Source organism: Chiloscyllium plagiosum, unplaced genomic scaffold, assembly GCF_037043375.1.
Source record: "Chiloscyllium plagiosum isolate Xiang-an unplaced genomic scaffold, Cpla_swu_hap1 HiC_scaffold_37, whole genome shotgun sequence".
NCBI lineage: Eukaryota > Metazoa > Chordata > Chondrichthyes > Orectolobiformes > Hemiscylliidae > Chiloscyllium > Chiloscyllium plagiosum.
Window position 1 is genome coordinate 1205695 of NW_028270175.1, and position 21087 is coordinate 1226781.

Below are 21087 nucleotides of genomic sequence, written 5' to 3' on the forward strand. Positions count from 1 at the left end.
ATATCATGGCTGGTTATCCAACTCAATGCCATTTCCTTGTACTGTTCCCCTATTCCTTGATGTTATTTGACTGATAAATAATGATCTCGGTCTTGAACATACTCAATGACTGAGCTTCCACAGACGCTGGGGTCAAGAATTCCCAAGCTTTACCCCTCCTCCTTGGAGTGAAGACATTTCTCTCCCCCTCTCAGTATTAAATGAAATGCCCCCAATCCTGACGCTAGTTCTACTCTCCCCTGACTCTGGCCTAAGCCAGTCACAGCAACTGTCCTTTCTGGCTTGAGCTAACTCTTTAAGAATATTATAAATTTCAATTAAGTCACCTTTCAATCTTCTAAAATTATAACTTAGTCCATTATTACTCACAAAGCAAGGATCGCAAGTGTTTGGCTGGCTTATCTCGTCATGATTGAATTTTTAAGTTTCTTTATTTGGGACATCAAATCCATATTGAATAATTGCTTTGAAGAACATCTTCACTCAGTCCACAAACATGACCCTGAGCTTCCAGTTACTTGTCATTTCAATATCAGAGCATTCTCTCACGCTCACGTCTTAGTCCCTCGGCCTGCTGTAGTACTCCTGACAAACTGAACAGAAGCGGGAGAAATAGCTCTGATTGTTTGTACAACTGGTGGCTTGCAATGGAAGGTTTCAACAAAACAGAACACAATTATTTAGGCAGAAACATTACTTAAAGTGTCTCTCAAATCTTTGTGGGTGACTTTAACAAGAGCCAGTATTGGAGATTAATCTTCCTAACCCCCTTATGTACAGTTGGGGGTCCAATGTTTATAAAAAAAGCAGTTTAGATCAATTTGGTTGTAACATTTAAGATTTTTATTTGGCATTATTTACAAAAGCATATTTACATTTTTTCCATTCAACAGTGATGATATCTAGCCAGCTGCAGCAAATAATCACCAAAACACAGCAACAATCCATAAATAGGCCTAATGCAGTGTTTGACAGTGTTGATCATGCTCCACTCACTTCACCATTTGTGCTTTTACACTATGTCCAATGACAATATTAACACCAAAACACAAAAATTAGACAATCACAATAGTTTCTACATAGAGGCAGTTAAAACTGAATCTCCATCAAAGTGCAATGCAGTTTGAGAATATATTTCTAAATTCCAAATAAATTCTTCATGTTTACAGTCCTGGTTTCGGCTGGCTTCCTTTAGAGTGTAAGGCGTCATCTTCATTTGTGGCAAACTTTCGGGTTCTCCTCAACTCCATGAGCTTGTGTCTTTTTTGGTAATTCTACAAAATCAAAAGCGCGAAGATTATTCTCAACATCACTGGGTCACGCTAATACAAACCCAATCATGGACACTGAATACGGGTTGGGAAGACTTGGAGGCACATGGAGAATTTCTCTTTGAAAACAAATTCCTGATCAATAAAAAGTGAGAGTCTGTCATTCCTGCACTTAAGATATGTTGTATCTTTCAATCTTCTTACCCATAAATATTTTCACTCTTCTTTCTCAAATTAGGGGTAGTCCCAACACTCCAACCTTTTCAATTCTCTAATCTTGCTTTGTATGCTTTGGATATCACATGTTTATCGAATAAATCCACTGCACAAAGCTCCACAAGAGATCTTTTCATTTAATCTTGAAAATCAAATCAGTAATGTGTTTGGGTTAGTAATTGGTTGGGATGGAGTAGGTGAAGGGGATGAGGTGAAAGTGAATGTTCTCTGATTCACAGATTGTAGCAAGTGACATTTCTCAGGGTCTCCACCCTGCTCTTCAGTATTTCAACAGAAATATTACTAACATGGAACTGAGATTGTTTATCTGGGTTCGCTTATGACACAGTGTTAGGAAGGACAGGAGCAAAAACCAAAGTGGTACAGGCAAACTAAATAAGTAATTAACAAAAACAGAAATTACTGGAAAAGCTCAGCAGGTCTGGCAGCATCTGTGGAGAGAAATCAGAGCTAATGTATCAGGTCGAGTGATCCATCCTCAGAACTGAGCTTTTCCAGCAACTACCGTTTCTGTTTCTGATTTACAGCATCACAGTTCTTCCAAGTTTTTTGTTTAACTGTAGCATGTGGAGTCCATTGTGTGAAAACAAGAAATCAATTACTTAGGCCCCAAATTGATGAAGATTATTTTCTCAGGCTCAGAGATTACGAATTGTAAGACAGTAAAGCGATTTGGATCTTTGGGTAGATAAAGCACTAGAAGCAAGTGCACATGAACAAGAAGTAATCCCAATGCTATTGGAAAGTTGACCTACAGTTTGAAGGAATCAAGACTGAGAGATTCTTGAGTTTCAAGGGAACCAAGGGTCATGGGGAGAAAGTGGATGTGGTGCCAATCAAGTGGCTGCTTTGTACTGGATGGTGTCAAACGTCTTGAGTTTTGTTGGGACTGCATTCATTCACGCAGCTGTCGATAGGGGACAGGCTTTTGGGGAGTCAGATGGTGAGTTACTTGATGCAGAAATCCTGGCTTCTGACTTGTTCCTACAGGAACAGTATTTTTGTGGCTGGAGCAGTTCATTTATTAGTCAATGGAGTGATGATGTTGACATTGAATGTCATGGGATAAAGATTAGATTCTCTGTGATTGGAGATGATCATTGCCTGGCATTTGTGTGGTGCAAATGTTACTTGTCACTTGTCAGCCAAAACCTGAATATTGTCCAGATCTTGTTGCATTTGAACATGGGCTGTTTCAGTATCTGAGGAGTTGTGAATGATGCTGAACATTGGTGAACATCCCCACTCTGACCTCATGATGGATGGAAGGTCATTGATGAAGCAGCTGAAGATGGTTGGGCCTAGGATATTCCCCTGAGGAACTCCTGCAGAGATGTCCTGGAGCTGAGATGACTGACCTCCAACAACCACAACCATCTTGTTATGAGAGGATAGTTTGCCCCCTGATCTTTGTCAATTGATGTACTGGCAATTTTGTAATAATTGTTACAGGAATTTGCTTAAAATGAGAGCATAACACCTTGAAATAATGATGGAGAATGCAGTGAAATCTGTAAATTGGGACTAAATCAGGACAAACATTCTCACTTTAGTTGTCCTTATTTTTACAAGTGAAATATTTGCCAGTAAAATGTGGAGCTTTTTACCCAGCATGCACAGCAGCTGGGAAAGTGCTGAAATTAGGAATCCAACATCAGAAAGAGCCAGTGCTCCTCCTCAATGAAAAGTGAGTTCGCAGGCCCCAGTCTCCAAAAACCGCTTCTTTCACAAGAAGCCCTGCTGCAACCAAATTCTCAATTCCATGATAGCAGTTGTCAAACAGTTTGGTGCATTAAAAACTGTCAGATTTGTCATTTGCCAGAGAGTTGAGATTCAATGCTCCTTGAGAAATTTAAACCAAGTTATTTGGCTATGTCGATTGGTGACCATTTTCTTTTTTGTAGGAGGCTGTTTATACAGGTTTCACTGTAGCAACAACTTTGACAGCGGAATCAAATGAGAGAAATTAGGTAGTGTGCAGGTGTAAGAGCATAATCATTAATAAATGGCTGTGAGAGTGTAATTGCTAAAGCACACAAGTTAATTGTTAGACATTGCACCGATATCTGATGTCCACTGGGTTTGCAAAATGTGTTCTCTTCAGGAAAACAACTCAACAACAATATCACGTGATGCTGTCACATTCAGGTGCACTCACAAACTTCCTTAAGTATGAGAAAAACATTTCTCATTGACGCTGCAACGCAGCTTTCCAAACAGTGGTGGATTATCCTCTGTATTTTTAAATTCCATCTAAACTCAGATTTTCTGAACAGTGACAATCTCACAAAAAGTCCATTTTATGATTGGAAAGTGCTCTGTGTTCAGGAGGTTCCAGTCAGGAGGCTTCAGAACGTTCATTCTGACAGCTCCTATGGGCGCAGAGCTGCACAGGAGATCCAGCACCTTTCTCACAGCCAACAGCAGCTGTACTCGGAAATGTAAGTGACCACATTCACAGACAAACACTTTGACAGTTTCTGTCAAATAATGAGAGTCTTAAACAAAGTGTGAGGTCAGGTACCCTGAGGGTAATGTGCAGCTGGGTAGGGAGCAGTGTACCTGGGGGTAGGGCGGGGAGTGTGCCTGGGGGGAAAGTGTGCCTGGAGGGGGGTGTCTGGAGGGGGGGGGGGGGGGGGGAAATGTGCCTGGGAGGGGAGAGTATGTCTGGGTGAGAGTGTGTCGGAGGGGGAAGTGTCTCGGGGGGGAGAGTGTGCCTGTGGGGGGAGTGTGCTTTGGTGGGGGGGGGGGGCGGGGGGGCTATGCCTGGGGGTTTGGGGGGGGTGGGAGTGTGGCCGGGGGGTTTTGGATATCAGAGTGCAAAGAGACAAACGGGCCAGGTAATTGATGCAGTTTGAATGAATACCCCCTAATGTCCATCCTGCCTCATCTCTCCTCCCTCTCTCCTCCTCTCCTGCCAGACTCCTTGTCTGAAATTTCCTCTGATTAAATCTTGAGAAATATCCTTAGACTGGCGCTACTACATCACTCCCTCTCCCTGGTACAAACCAGCAATAGAAACTGCTACTTGTGTGTCGTACCTCACTCAGAGATGAACTCCTGATCACAATCCTGCAACTCCAACCCTGTTTCAGCTCATCTGTTGCTTAAGCCCACAACTATTCCTTGCTAACTGTTTCCAATACACTGCTCCCACTTTCGACATTCCTCAAATATGACGTTATCCAAAACATTGATGCCATGCCCTAACTCGCAGTAAGTCTCATTCTCCTGTTATCCTTCTGCTTCCTGATCTACACTGGATCCCAGTCAAGAAAAATCATGTTTGGGAAAAAAAACAGAAAATACTGGAAAAACTCATCAGGTCTGACAGCATTTGTGGATAGAAAGCAGAGTCAATGTTTTGGGTCCAGTTTGATTCCTCAGGTTCCTCATAGCCACTCTATTTTTATGGCAAGTCCAGTTATTTACTGCTCAAGGGTAACCCATTCCTCCACATCACCAGAATACTGATATTGGGGGAATTCAGTGATGACAATATAATTGAATGTCAAGCAGAGATGGTTAAGTTCTCTCTTATTGGAGATAGTTATTGCATGGCACCTGTGTGGTGTGAAAATTACTGCTGATTAACAGGCCAAGCCTGGATACAGTCCAGATCTTGCTGCATTTGGGTATGGACTGCTTCAGTTTCTGGGGAGATCAAATGGTGCAGAACATTATGAACATCCCCACATCTGATCTCATGATGGAGGGAAGATGAAGTTGTTGAAGATGGCTGAGTCTAGGACACTACATTAACCTGAGGAAGTCTGTCAAAAATCACATGACACCAGGTTATAGTCCAACGGGTTTAGTTGAAAACACTAGTTTTGGAGTGCTGTAGAGATGTCCTGGTGCTGAGATGACTGACTTCCAACAACCATCTGCCTATGTGCCAAGTATAACTCCAACAAGTGGACAGTGCTGGAAAATGGGATTTGAATGGATGGCGCAGACATGATGGGCTAAAGTGCCTCTCTGTGTGCTGCAAAACTCTTATAAATCTACTGGCTAACTGACCAATAGCTAAGTAAAAATAAAATACTGTGAATGTTCGAAATCTAAACAAAACCATCAAATACTGGAGGAACTGATCAGTTATCTCTGTTTCTCTCTCCATCCTTTGGTCCTGTTCCCTGTAGTCTCTTTCCCTCCTTTCTTGAACAGCAGTGCTGTGGTTTATGACTTTCTAGTCAGTTGGATTGTTCTAGAATCTAGAGAATTTTGAAAATGCAAACCAACGCATTCTCTCTTCAAATCCTAAGGTAATGACTGTCAGCTCTACAGGACTTCTCTTTGGCTTTTAGTTCAATTATAAAATCTCCCATACTATTAAGTTCCCAATTATGCCATTCTTTTACTGTACTCCTGTAACTTCTTTTGTGTCTATGATGAAAACTCACAAATCAATTGTTTAATATTTTTGCCATTTTCTTCTTCCCCATTAAAATTTCTTCTCTCGCTAAGGAAGTGTTATTCACTTGCTATTTGTAAACCTATAGAGGCCTTTACTGTCCTGTTTACTCTCATATTCTGTTTATCAGATTCTCTTTCTTAGTCAGATCTTGCTGGATTGTAAAATCTTTTACTCACTTTTTGACAACAAGCTGAAGCTCATTTTGCAATCTAATATCATCTTTAGCTTCTGTTATCAGCCACACTTGGCGCACATTTCCTGTGAGGCTTTTAAAAGAAATCTATATTTAATAAAAAGCTATAACAACGTGTCTGTCTTTCCAGCAACATTCAACTTCTGTGCTACCAAGTGATTGGATGTATACTTGCTGCAAATTATGAATTAATTCTATACATTTGCCATTGCTAATCTATCATCATATCTTTGAATCTTGCTGCCTTAGGCACCTTTGCTAAACTGCTTTATAGTTGCTTTTGTTCAGATATACCACTCTTGGTTTGGAATTAGAGTAGTAGAGATGAACAGCATGGAAATAGATCCTTCAGACCAACTCAGCCATGCTGACCAGATCTCCTAACCTAATCTAGTCCCATTTGTCAGCATTTGGCCCACATCCCTCTAAACCATTCTTATTCATATACCCAGCCAGATGCCTTTTAAATGCTGTAATTGTACCAGCCTCCACCATTTTCTCTGGTAGCTCATTCCACATGCACACCACCCTCTGTGTGAAAAATTTGCCTCTTAGTATCCCTTTTATATCTTCTCCCTCTCATCCCAATCCTATGCCGTCTAGTTCTGGACACCCCCAACCCCAGGGAAAAGATCTTGATTATTTATCCTATCATGCCCTTATGATTTTATAAACTTCTATAAGGTTTATAAAATCTCTCAACCTCCGACACTCCAGGGAAAACAGTCCCAGCCTATTCAACCTCTCCCTATAGCTCAAACCCTCCAACCCTGGCAACATCCTTGTAATTCTTTTCTGAACCCTTTCAAGTTTCCCAACATCCTTCCAATAGGAAGGAGACTAGAACTGTACGCAATATTCTAAAAGTGGCCTAACCAATGTCCTGTACAGCCACAACATGACCTCTTAACTCTTGTACTCAATACTCTGACCAATAAAGGAAAGCATACCAAACGCCTTCTTCACTAGGAGAAAGTGAGAACTGCAGATGCTGGAGATCAGAGTCGAAGAGGGTGGTGCTGGAAGGGCTTCCTGATGAAGGGCTTATGCCTGAAACGTTGATTCTCCAGCTCCTCAGATGCTGCCTGACCTGCTGTGCTTTTCCAGCACCACACTCTTCGATTCTGATCTCCAGCATCTGCAGTTCTCACTTTCTCCTAGTTGATTATAACCTCACAGCGAAGCCTGTTCCAAGGATGCCTACCTTGAAGAAGTTCTACTCCTCCCTCAACAAGGATCTCAGTGAGTCTCTTTCTCACTGCACTCTCCAGGGCATCCCCTTGGCTCTTCAGCCACGTCCTGAAGCAGACTTGCTACCACAGTCACATCTCCCTCCCAGTGCCTGCCTACAGAACCCACTGATCCCACAGAGACTCCAGACTACATTCAAGCCTTCCTCACTATCCTATCTACCTGCAACTTTACTTTCAAGGAACTATGAACCTGCACTCCAAGGTTTCTTTGTTCAGCAACACTCCCTAGGACCTTACCACAAAGTGTATAAGTCCTGCTCTGATTGGCTTTTCCAAAATTCAGCACCTTTAGGGAAAATTAGCAATTAAAGATTAGATGCTAATTTCAGTTCTGTGTCATATTTAGAATTTCTCAGCAGTCACCTGTGAAAATTGTCAAATTCTAACATGTGATTGACAGAGACAGACCACTCACTATTAGACAGCACAAAGTATTTAGCCAAAGGCATACAAATTAAACAAAGTCACTAAATTAGACTTGTTAGTTTAGAGAGTGTTGGAATTTAAATAAAACAAAAAATTTAATCCAGTTCCAAACTTACCTTTGTTAAACTGCTTCAATATTAATTCTCCAGATCTTGCTGCAAAAAAGTTACATTAAATGCATCTAATTTCAGTCTAAAGAAAAAAAAGCCTTTAATTCCAATTCCTAAGGTAAAAGTTGATCAAACATTTGAATGACATTCGGGTACAAATGCTACATATAAGCTGCAAATAATCACCCCACATGCAGAGAAAGCTTACATTTGACACATAACAGAAAGAGTGTTTGAATAACAGATTGCTAAGAAAAAGGCAAATAGTTGAAAAAACTTTAAAAGATTCAAAGTAGCTGCTTTCTTTAAGAACCTTCAATAACTGGAATTGCAAACTATTGTCCTTTAGTTTTAAAACATTGTGAATACTTATTGCAAATCTAGTGCTTTCTGTCGAACATTTCATGTTTAAAAATGTCAAAAGTTTTCTTTTCCTCTTGCACAGATGTGCCTTTTCTTTATTACACTACATGGATTTTTTCTTTCATTCTAATGTGATCCTTTTTCAATGCACTCTGATATGATTAAAAGCACAAAACAAAATGACTCATTCAATGCTATTTAATGCTCTTTTTCTACATTGGCACTGTGCCCTCTTTAATTGTATGTTTCCTTTTCACAAATGAGGGCAAATATCCCATGCACCCATGAATCAAAATAGTCTGTGTGAAAGGAGGGAGAAAATCACAAAATAGGCCCCATAATTTCAGAGTGAGTTCACAGCATATGGAAACACATCACAAGGAAGATCAAATTTCTATCCTTTCATCCCATTGTCCCTTTGCCTCACAGTTCTACTCAGCTTTCTCCAGTTTTCTGTAACACAAATTTATTCAGAGCTGTACACCAGTTTTTCATTCTATTGATTTGTTTTCAGTGCTGGCCCAAGGCCCTGATTATTCTGTACACCTTGATAACTGTTTCTTGTGCTCGGTTGGTCACTACAGCAATGGGCTTGACTGCAGCAACAGGCAGGTGGAGGCATTGATGGAATGATCCAGCTGAGAGCATTGTCTGAGATTCAGACGACTGGAAGAGTCATCAATTGCATGTCAACATTATTACACTGTCTCCAATTAAAGACTTATTGATGCTACTCAATTTCAAGTCAGTTGGTGAGACTGAAAGCAAGACAACTTTCTTTTGGCGAGTTTTGAGAAGATTTGTGGCTCAGGTTGAGGTTCTGGATATAGATTTGCTCACTGGGCTGAAAGGTTCGTTTTCAGACATTTCGTCACCCTATTAGGAACATTATCAGTGGGCCTCTGGATGAAGCCACAGCGCCTTGGCCAATCTGCAAGTTGATGTTCCAGGTAGCGAGACTATAGGTCTGAGGGGGCTCCTGGTTTGTGAATTTTGGGAAATCCATAAAAGCGTGGTGTGTTGGATCCATCAGGTTTCATTTTCTAGAAGTCAGTTTTATTTATTTCTACAGATTTCTGAAGTTTTTTTGAGTATGGCTGTGATTCAGTTATCTAGTTGTGGGGTCAGGTCTACTGCCACTTGTTGGTAATTGTTGGTTTCTACAAGTAGTGCATTCGCTTTCTCAATGTAGTCTTTGATTTAAAATGACTGTCAAGCATCCTTTGTCTGCAGATAGGATCACCATTTTTTTTAGTCTTTTTAGTACTTTACTTTCTTGTGTATTGAGTGTGTTTCCTTCCTTTTTCCTGCTTAATGTTGGTCTGACTGTCTGTCTGATAGTTTGCTGGGTTTCTTCTGTGAGTTGGGTGTCTTTCAGTGTGGTTTCTAAGGCTGCTAAGAAATCTTTCTTGTCCACATCCTGGAAGTTGTAATTTAATCCTCCTGGAAGTTGTAATTTAATCCTCTTACTAAGATGGCCTTTTCAACATCTGTTAAAGGTTGGTCAGATGTCTGTGTTGTTATTTTGTGTAAGTTTGTCTAGTTTTTTCCTGCAGGTCTATTTTTTTCATTTTTTGTGTTTGTCACTGTCTAATGGCTATGGCTTGTTGTTCTGAGTCTGTCCTTCATCCAGAGGCTCACTGATGATGTTACCTAGTAAGGTGATGAATGTGGAATACAGGGTGAAAGACAGGATTCTTGGCAGTGTGGAGAAACAGTGGGATCTTGGGCTCCATGTACATAGATCTTTCAAAGTTGCCACCCAAGTTGATAGGGTTGTTATGAAGGTGTATGGTGTTTTGGCTTTCATTAACAGGGGGATTGAGTTTAAGAGCTGTGAGGTTTTACTGCACCTCTAAAAAACTCTGATTAGACCACACTTGTAATATTGTGTCCAGTTCTGTCACCTCATTATAGGAAGGATGCAGATGCTTTAGAGAGGGTGCAGAGGAGATTTACCAGGATGCTGCCTGGATTGGAGGGTATGTCTTATGAAGAAAGGTTGAGTGAGCTAGGACTTTTCACACTGGAGAGAAGGAGAAAGACAGGTGACTTGGTAGAGGTGTACAAGGTAATGAGGGACATAGAGAGAGTAGATAGCCAGAGACTTTTCCCCAGGGCAGAAATGGCTGTCATGAGGGGTCATAATTTTAAGGTGATTGGAGGAAGGTATAGAGATGTCAGAGGTAGGTACTTTACGCAGAGAGTGATGGGTGTGTGGTGGTGCCAGCGGTGGTAGTCGAGTCAGAGACATTAGGAACATTTAAGCGACTGTTGGACAAGCACATGGACGGCAGTAAATTGAGGGAGGTGTAGGTTAGGGTGATCTTAGATTCAGATAAATGCTTGGCACAGCATCATTAGGGCTGAAGGGCCCTACAGTGTTATACTGTTCTATTAAACACAATATCATTTATTACATGGTAGCAATCAGGTGCAAATTAACAAGATAGATATTGTTACTATGGTTATTAGAGGCTGTGTGGCCCAGTCCAAGTCCCACCTGCTTATCACCGAATTGTGTCTTAACAACTCCCACTACTATATTCTTTTTTAACTGAACTTATTTTTCTAATATACCTGTTCAGAGATGTTAATACACACTTCTACAGCAAGCAGAATTTGAACTTAGGCCTCCTGGTCTAGGTGTAGGGACACTACCACTCAGAGAGAGTACCACCCCAAGAGGTTTTGAACAATCAATCCTTCAGTAATATCCAAAAGTACTAATAAATTCCATAATCTCTTAACTAATTTAATCATTTAGGGCATTAGTGGAGCAGTGGTAGTGTCCCTAACCTTGAGCAAGGAGGCCCAGGTTTGAGTCCCACCTGCTGCAGAGGACATCGCTGAATATGTTGATTTGAAAAAGAATAAATTTAGCCATTTATCAGCCAGACATTAACTACAGAGGAATGACATCTTTCTGCTAAGATTCTTGGTTTTGGTTTTGAGGAAATGACACCCAAAATGTGAAAACCGATGTTCTGACATACTGCTTGTTGTTGAGACAGCTTCGACAGGAGTTATATCTCGTGGCCACGTGGATGTTTAGATATTCCTCAGAAACTGCCTGGAAGGTTAAACTCACAATAGGTGATTACCCAGTGGTTTAGAGATCAGAAACTCTGAGTTAGAGACCTCGGAGAGTTCAATCTAACTTCACTCAACAGTTAACCAGCAGATGTTTCCAGGGATCCGAACCTGCTTAAACTCCTACATAACCATTAAACTGATCCTACCTTGCCATCCACTAACTCTGCCCCCGCCACTCCCCCACACGAAGGGTGCCCACCTTCTGATCCCTGACTCAACCCCATGCAGCTCAGCCTTACCCAACCTCATAGCCTACCCAACTGAACCCAATACTCAATTTCCCATTCCCTTTCCCAGATCAGACCCCCATCCTTTGGACCTGATCTTCAACTCCCCTCGATTCCCTATTGGACTCCAAAATCCCCAGGACCACCTCCCAATTGGACCCATTCTACCCACTTCAAGCCACACTCTCACCAACCTGGCACCTAGCCCTACACTCACTTGGTACTCTAGCCCCACATCCCCTGGTACCCTAGCCTCATACCCACCTGGTACCCTAGCCCCACCCAGCTGGCAGCCAACCCTACATCCCCTGGTACTCTAGCCCCACACCCACCTGGTACCCAATCACCATGCCCACCTGATACTTTGGCCCCACACCCACCTAGTACCAAATCACAATACCCATCTGCTACTCTAGCCTCATACCCACCTGGTACCCTAGCCCCACACCCACCTCCTACCCTAACCCCACACCCACCTGATACCCTAGCCCCATATCCACCTGGTACTCTAGCCTCACACCCATCTGCTACTCTAGCCCCATACCCACCTGCTACCCTACCCCCTACACCCACCTGGTACCTTACCCCTACAGCCACCTGGTACCCTACCCCACACAAACCTGGTACCCTAGCCCCACACCCACCTGCTAATCTAACCCAACACGAACCCTGGTACCCTAGCCCCACACCCACCTGGTACCTTACCCCTACAGCCACCTGGTACCCTACCCCACACAAACCTGGTACCCTAGCCCCACACCCACCTGCTACCCTACCCCCTACACCCACCTGGTACCCTACCCCCTACACCCACCTGGTACCCTACCCCCTACACCCACCTGGTACCCTACCCCTACACCCACTGGTACCCTACCCCCACACCCACCTGGTACTTTAACCCTTCAGTAGCTTCTGTCTGTGGGTGTGAAAGTGACATCAAGACCTTTACATTTTGGAGTCATTGTGAAAGTGGGCATTGGCTTCTACACAGTCCCCCTTCTCTGCGGACCACGAGAGATCCTGGACTACGCTAGACTGCATCAAGCTCCAACGCCAGACAACTGAATGGAGAACTCTGTTGAAGGCAAGTTTGTATTTTGTTTGTCTCAAATTTGTTACAAAATCTTTTTTTGAGATGTCTCAGATTCTGCGGAAAAGATTGTGACTCAAAGTATGAGCCTGAAGTGGGGCTGCCATCATTCTATGGTTGTTTGGGTGATGCACCATTAGAATGTTGACATGTTTTCTCCATATTAATTTGATCAATGTTAAGTACAATTTTTCTCTCTCATTTCTGTTTTCTACATCTCACAATCATTAAATGTTTCTGTTCACAGCTAAGAGGAGAAAGTGAGGTCTGCAGATGCTGGAGATCAGAGATGGAAATGTGTTGCTGGAAAAGCGCAGCAGGTCAGGCAGCATCCAGGGAACAGAAGAATCGACGTTTCGGGCATTAGCCCTTCTTCAGGAAGAAGAAGGGCTAATGCCCGAAATGTCGATTCTCCTGTTCCCTAGATGCTGCCTGACCTGCTGCGCTTTTCCAGCAACACATTTCCATCTCTGTTCACAGCTAGAGCTACTGAGATCAGCTTTGACCAATTTCCAGCTGGACAGTTTGATCAGATAGGACTGAGCTGAGGAGAATTGTCTTTACCCAGAGAATGGGAAGCCTGTGGAATTCTCTACTACAGCAAAGGGATGAGGTGAAAATAATAAATGTTTTCAGGAAGGAGTTAGATTAATTCTCAAGCCTAAAGGGACCACAGGGTATGGGGAATAGGCTTGAAGGGCTGAATGGCCTACTCCTGCTGTTGTGCCACAGATGTCAGTCTTTTTAATGTTTTAAAATGAATGCAAATTATTGTGTATTCACACTCATTTACACATAACCTACTTATACAGGTTATTGGTAATCTAAGTAATCAGAATTGGAACATTTAAACTTTATGTAACAGCCAGGACTGACCAAATATGCTACCAGCTCTAAGCAGACACAGAAATTCTCTGAAAGGTAAAACACTCAGTTGAATTCTAAAGTCACACACCAAGAATGGTCACAATGAGCCAGTCAACACATTACAACTGAAATTCTTTGTTAATAAAAGCAGATTGTCTCACAAGCTCATGAATAGCAGCTTTTCTACACCTTAGTTCAGTAAAAACTATTCTTAAACTTGTGTGCACTTGAAAAGCAAAGTGTAAAATAACTTCATCAATTTGAAACTGAATAATGATGGTAATTATTCCGGGAGAAAACAAACCATCAGCAGTTCACACCTGCAATGTGTTTTAAGACTGATATAGGAAGAGAATTATAATGATCAAATAAAATCCCCAATTGACACTTTTTTACATAGATGGAAGTGTTGAATTCATACATGAACATACACTGTGTGTGATAACATGCTGAATGCATGGGTTTGTAAGAAACAACATATTTTGGCATATACAATAAAATAATTGATTATTGTTTATACTTGCCTTCTAATTAAATGCCAATCAAATATTTAAAGCTTTATTATCCCAAATTTTCCTCAGTTCCAACATTCTTTGGTTGTGCAGGAACAATTAAACTAGATGTACATTTGCTGATGTTGTATTCTAGGGTGGCATGGTGGCTCAGAGGTCAGCACTGATACCTCACAGCACTAGGGACCCGGGTTCAATCCTACCCTCGGGTGACTGTCTGTGTGGAGTTTAAACATTTTCCCTGTGTCTGCATGGGCACCCCTCTGGGTGCTCCTGTTTCCTCCCACTGTCCAAAGGTGTGCAGGTTAGGTGGATTGGCCATGCTAAATTGACCATAGTGTTCAGGGATGTGTAAATTAGGTGGATTAACCTTGGAAATGCAGGGTTGCCAGGACAGAGTAGAATAGGGTAGGGGGTGGGATGCTGTTCGGGCTTGATGGGCCGAATGGCCAGCTCGCACACCGTAGGGTTTCTATTCATTAGTAAATACGACTTCTTTGTCCATACATCTTGTGTTACACACACACCCATTCTAAAGTGTATGTACAGAGGAATTATGTAAAGAAATCTGAAAAATGAACTTCCCCAGCGCGTGGCTAATGAATTCCATCTCCACTCTGTAACTGAGCCTTGCTGAGTATAAGATTCCAGGTTCATTTAGCAGTGAGTATTGGGCTAACGTAAATCTGTTTGTGTGTTGAAATAGTTTGCTAGAATTCACCATTCACAATGGAAACAGGTTGGCGGTCCCAGAGTAACAAGTTGTAAAAATAAACAGAGTTTGTTCTGCTTGGACACTGTTGGTCATCACAACCCACATGACATAAGCATTACACAGCATCTGCCTCTGGGTATTAGGAGCAAATTACTGCAAATGCTGGGATCTGAACTGAAAACTAAAAATGCTGGAGATTACCATGGGTCAAGCAGAGAACAAGCCGATGGATGCTGCCTGACATGAACAAGCCTATGGATGCTGCCTGACAAGAACAAGCCTATGGATGCGGCCTGACAAGAACAAGCCTATGGATGCTGCCTGACATGAACAAGCCTATGGGTGCTGCCTGACAAGAACAAGCCTATGGATGCTGCCTGACAAGAACAATCCCTTGGGTGCTGCCTGACATGAACAATCCCATGGATGCTGCCTGACATGCTGTGATCTTCAGCATTTATTGTTGTCAAATATTGTCTGGTCTCTGAGTGTTTACTGCAGAAGGAAACTATTTGACCTATAGCATCTAGAACAGATGTAGATGACAGCCTAATAGAATTACTGCTAGACTATTAATCTAGAAACCCAAGTAATGTTCTGGGCACCTGGGTTTAAATCCTGCTGCAGCAGATGGTGGAATTTGAATTCAAAAATAATCTGGAATTAAAAACCTCATGTTGTCAATGAAACTGTTGCTGACTGTAAGGATAAACCCATCTGGTCTCTAATGTCCTTTAGGGAAGGAAATTTACCTTGGACTGGATTACATGTGACTCCAGACCCCAGAAATGTTATGTACTCTTAACTGCCCTCTGGCAATTAGAGATGGACAATAAATGCTCGTCTAGTCAGTGACCCCCACATCTAGTGAATGAAAAAGAAGCTTTCAGAAAGAAACATCCAGTTAATCACACTCCTCTTTTGGTATGGCCACACTAATGTTTCTTTACAACTGACAATGTTCAGTGCAAAATAAGTAGGACTTCACACTCTTAATAACCAAAATTCTCTCAATTTTTCTTTCTTCACTAGTGTGGAAAGTTAATGTAAAGTTGTGTTGTAGGAGTGTATATGTTGAAGGTTTGATAAGTCTATTTTTTTAATGAATTAATTGTTAATTTTTCAGGGATGGCAGAAGGGGTGGAGCTCCTGAAAATCCTGCAGCATACCTGGTATCATTTCTTATATTTCATGTTCTACTTGGCTGGGAAAATAACACATTGAACAAAAAACTTTAGCACACACACGTAAAAATTATGAAAGGTTGCCAAATTTTACTTCTATCAGAATAAAAAGGGCTTTCACACAAAATTAATATTGAACAGAACAAAACTGACAATAAACATAAGGCCCAGAATCCACAATTTGTACAAGCACAGAGTGGACAAGCACAGACTGGACAAATGTGGTAAACACAATTAAAATCACACCAGAAACAAAATGAACTGTGACATTTTCTTACCTGATTGGGTTTCTGCTGCTCAGTTCTCTCGAGTTTAATTTTGATCTCTGGTCTCGGTAAGTCACCAGCTCGGTTAGCATCCAGACGTGGGCCACCTACACATATCAAAGAGTTGACAAGACTTGTATGTGCATGACTAAACATTAAAAAAACCCGTAAAGTTCCAAACTTGTTTAGAGGACGCACACTTGACATTGTGTTTGAAGTGTCAAGTGTTTGAAGCTTAGGCAACTTTCAAACTAAGGATCATTCTGACAGGAAAATGTTCGCAAAAACTTTCATTGTTTATTGTTTTTAGACTTTCTTTTCAAAGTTGTCAGCATTTATAATTTTCCAAGTTAATTTGCGTGGTTTATTGAAAACAGTTGTAGAAACGAATTGTGTAAAAGAACCAGGAGGAAAGTCTGATTCAGTCACTTGCTGAGCTCTGGGATCTCATCAATCTGTTTCCTAAAGGACACAGATAGACTTATTCAGAATGCCATCGGGAGGAACACAAGAATCTTCCTGCTGCCTTCGAGAATCTCCCGCTTGACCCTATGAGCCAACCTCCTGCTGATCATGGCCAGTCTTCAAAGGGACAATCAGACATCGCCCTGTCCCAGATCCACCCCACCCCAAGGTTCCTGTCAATCATTTGTCATCCCATTTGCCCTCCATCTGTCCCACGGTCTCCTCCACCTCCCGGTACCTCCCAATCCACCATATTCCACAATCTCCCCTGAAACTATGGACCCTGACCCTCTGCCTCGGCCAGTGATCAACCTGTCAATCTGATTGGTTGTTGGAAAGGAAACAACATTTCAAAAATGATAGGTGATTGGTTTAGCCTCCCAGTCTGAAAGGGTTCCCCAATTATAATCCATTTCCTGCATCCTAACCCCCTCACCTCTTCCCCAGAAACATTTCAACCAAAGTTCCGCAAGAGTTTAGTTTGAGAGTTTACAAAGTGTTAATCACAGATTTCTCTGCAGTTCTGCCTCAGTGCGAGGTTCCCACACTAACTGGCCCCTTCAGTGCCAGGCAGGACGATTGGTCCTGCATGTCTCTGTCCAATAGAAACCCAGATTAATGGTGAGCTGAAAATGTGTTGCTGGAAAAGCGCAGCAGGTCAGGCAGCATCTAGGGAACAGGAGAATCGACGTTTCGGGCATAAGCCCTTCTTCAGGAATGAGGAACGTTTGTCCAGCAGGCTAAGATAAAAGGTAGGGAGGAGGGACTTAGGGGAGGGGTGTCGGAAATGTGATAGGTGGAAAGAGGTCAAGGTGAGGGTGATAGGTCAGACTGGGGTGGGGGCGGAGAGGTCAGGAAGAAGATTGCAGGTTAGGAAGGCGGTGCTGAATTCGATGGATTTGACTGAGACAAGGTGGGGGGAGGGGGAATGAGGAAACTGGTGAAATCCGAGTTCATCCCTTGTGGTTGGAGGGTTCCTAGGCGGAAGATGAGGCGTTCTTCCTCCAGCCGTCGTTTTGTTGTGGTCTGGCGATGGAGGAGTCCAAAGACCTGCATATCCTTGGTGGAGTGGGAGGTGGAGTTAAAGTGTTGAGCCACAGGGTGGTTGGGTTGGTTGGTCCGGGTGTCCCAGAAACGCTCCGCAAGTAGCCGGCCTGTCTCCCCAATATAGAGGAGGCCACATCGGGTGCAGAGGATGCAATAGATGATGTGTGTGGAGGTGCAGGTGAATCTGTGGCAGATATGGAAGTTTCCTTTGGGGCCTTGGAGGGAGGTGAGGGGGGAGGTGTGGGCGCAAGTCTTGCACCTCCTGCGGTTGCAGGGGAAGGTGCCGGGAGTGGAGGTTGGGTTGGTGGGGGGTGTGGATCTGACGAGGGAGTCACGGAGGGAGTGGTCTTTACGGAATGCTGATAGGGGAGGGGAGGGAAATATATCCTTGGTGGTGGGGTCCGTTTGGAGGTAGCGGAAATGACGGCGGATGATGCGCTGTACATGGAGATTGGTGGGGTGGTAGGTGAGGACCAGTGGGGTTCTGTCCTGGTGGCGGTTGGAGGGGTGGGGCTCAAGGGCGGAGGAGCGGGAAGTGGAGGAGATGCGGTGGAGGGCATCGTCGACCACGTCGGGGGGGAAATTGCGGTCCTTGAAGAAGGAGGCCATCTGGGTTGTACGTTTTTGGAACTGGTCCTCCTGGGAGCAGATGCGGCGGAGTCGAAGAAATTGGGAGAATGGGATGGCGTTTTTACAGGGGGCAGGATGGGAGGAGGTGTAGTCCAGGTAGCTGTGGGAGTCGGTCGGTTTGTAGTAGATGTCCGTGTTGATTCGGTCGCCTGAGATAGAAATAGAAAGGTCGAGGAAGGGGAGGGAGGAATCTGAGACTGTCCAGGTGAATTTGAGGTCGGGGTGGAAGGCATTGGTGAAGTCGATGAACTGTTCAACCTCCTCATGGGAGCACGAGGCGGCGCCGATACAGTCATTGATGTAGCGGAGGAAAAGGTGGGGGGTGGGGCCAGTGTAGTTGCGGAAGATGGACTTCAGCACCGCCTTCCTAAAAATCCATCGAATTCAGCACCGCCTTCCTAACCTGCAATCTTCTTCCTGACCTCTCTGCCCCCACCCCAGTCTGACCTATCACCCTCACCTTGACCTCTTTCCACATATCACATTTCCGACGCCCCTCCCCCAAGTCCCTCCTCCCTACCTTTTATCTTAGCCTGCTGGACAAACTTTCCTCATTCCTGAAGAAGGGCTTATGCCCGAAATGTCGATTCTCCTGTTCCCTGGATGCTGCCTGACCTGCTGCGCTTTTCCAGCAACACATTTTCAGCTCTGATCTCCAGCATCTGCAAACCTCACTTTCTCCTCAAAGATTTCAACCTACTGCGAATCCTCTTACACAGATTAATGGTGAGCCAATTGACAACTGCTATTTGCATTTTACCAAAATTACGCTAATTCAATTTGATGCTCAATCTCGTAGGCTGTAGCGCATTTCTGAATGTGTCACCTACTTAGAGCCTACATGCAGATAAAAAATAATTCCTAGCCAGAGGTTTGTATATGTAACTGAAGAAGGAAATTGATCAAGAAGAGGATTGTAAATATAAATTATGTAAAAAGAGGGACTCAGAAAACACCTGGCATTGGAATGAAGGTAAAGATTCCGATCATCAGACACGAGAAATGATGACAACAAAGTTAATGAAAACACATGTTCAGATAGCTGCCAGAGTCCAGCAGATCGGGCAGCATCTGCGGGGTGTGGGGAGCTGAGTTTGTGTTTCGGCTCAATGACCTTTCATCAGAGCTGAAGGGAGGTGTTACCGTCTTTAAACCGATGGTAGGGAAGGGAAAGCAGGAAAAACGTAGGAGACGCTGTTCACAGGGAAAAGGCCAGGAGGAAATGAAACACTAAAGGATTTCACAAAGCACTGCCAGAGAGAGTGGTATTGGATATAGTGAAGAAACATGTTCTCAACGACTCTTCCTCACACCCTACTGCCTGGAAAGATTCCATTCCAAAATACCAGTTTCTCTATCACTGAGGCATCTGTCCCAAAGATTCGGTTTTCCCCACCAGTCCTACAGAGACATCTTCCTTTTCCAGTAACTGATCATTCCTGCCCAGTATGGTCAGTAGGGTCCTGTTTTTCCTCAATTCTCACACCACCAATCTCAAAGAATCAGCGTTGATGTGGTGCAATCATCAAACATGTGACTCTCTGTTCAGCATTTCACAGAGACCAGTCTTTCCTCCACACCCCTGTCCACTCCTTAATCACCTTTAACAGTCCCTCCCTTCCCTATCACACCTTGTTGTGCAAACACAGGAGATGCACTATCTGCTCCGCCCTCAGTGCTCAGTGGCCGGGCTGTGCTTCCTTCAATCTCTGATTACCTCTCTGTATTCACTGCTCACAATGCCGTCTTCTCTACACTGGGGAGACCAGACATGGCTGCAGAAACTGCTTTGCTCTGAATGTGAGCTTGGCATTTTCATTCTTCACTTTGCTCCCTGAACCTTTCTGTCACAGTCTGCTGCAATGTTCCAGTGAAACACAAGGAATAAGACTCAACGTTCTGCACCCAACATCAAGCTCAAAAACATTTGGTCAGACCCTTGACCTTCATCTTGCTATACACGGTTGCTCTTTCTTTCACAGGGTCAGTCTTTGTCCTGTTTCTTTCTTGATCAGACCATGTTGTAATCGGGGCCACTGCCACAAGTTCAGATACACTAACTATTTTCACAATGGTGCTGTGAATTGGTCTAATGGTTTATTACAAGACTGGAAAATGCTGCAAAGAGACATAAAGTGCTCAGCGTCATCTCAGTGAGACACTGGGAAACTGATAGGCCATTGGCATCACTGGGAACAATGTGGGTGGGGGAGAAGTGGGAACAGGCTGTTGAGTTGGATGATCAGCCATGATCCTAATGAATGGCAATGGGGGCTCAAAGTGCTGAATTACCATGGCTAACAATTTCAACTCCCCCTCCCATTCCACCAAGATCATGCAAGTCCTGGGACTCCACCAAATCCAAGCCACCCGACGCCTGGAGGAAGACGGCCTCATCTTCCACCTTGGGACCCTCCAACCACACAGCATCAACATCGACTTCATCAGTTTTCTTTTTTCCCCTCCCCGCACCTCATCCCAGATCCAACCCTCCAACTCGGCACCGCCCTCTTGAACTGTCCTACCTGTCCATCTTCCTTTCCACCTATCCACTCCATCCTTCTCTCTGACCTATCACCATCACTCCCCATCTGTATCTACCTATCGCCTTCCCAGCTACCTTTCCCCCATCGCCACCCTCTTATTTATCTGTCTGCCTCATCCCCCTCATTCCTGATGAAGGCTTATGCTCGAAATGTCAATTCTCCTGCTCCT

At 43.5% G+C, this 21087-nt stretch overlaps 1 protein-coding gene across 15 annotated transcripts in view; it reads right to left on the reverse strand.

Annotated features, from left to right (window-relative positions):
• Positions 1-820: 820 nt before the first annotated feature.
• LOC122540477 (rap1 GTPase-activating protein 1) overlaps positions 821-21087 on the reverse strand; it is a 505352-nt gene continuing 485085 nt past the window's right edge. For 14 of the 15 annotated variants that reach the window (XM_043676342.2, XM_043676343.2, XM_043676331.2 and 11 more), the window contains 2 exons: positions 16243-16337; positions 821-1274 (listed from right to left, as the gene is read on the reverse strand). In XM_043676342.2, the coding sequence (XP_043532277.1) occupies positions 1164-1274; positions 16243-16337 (206 nt within the window). In that variant the 3' untranslated portion in view covers positions 821-1163. Of the gene's footprint in view, positions 1275-7916; positions 7956-16242; positions 16338-21087 lie in introns of all 15 variants that reach the window. The other variant, XM_043676336.2, reaches the window with a different exon arrangement.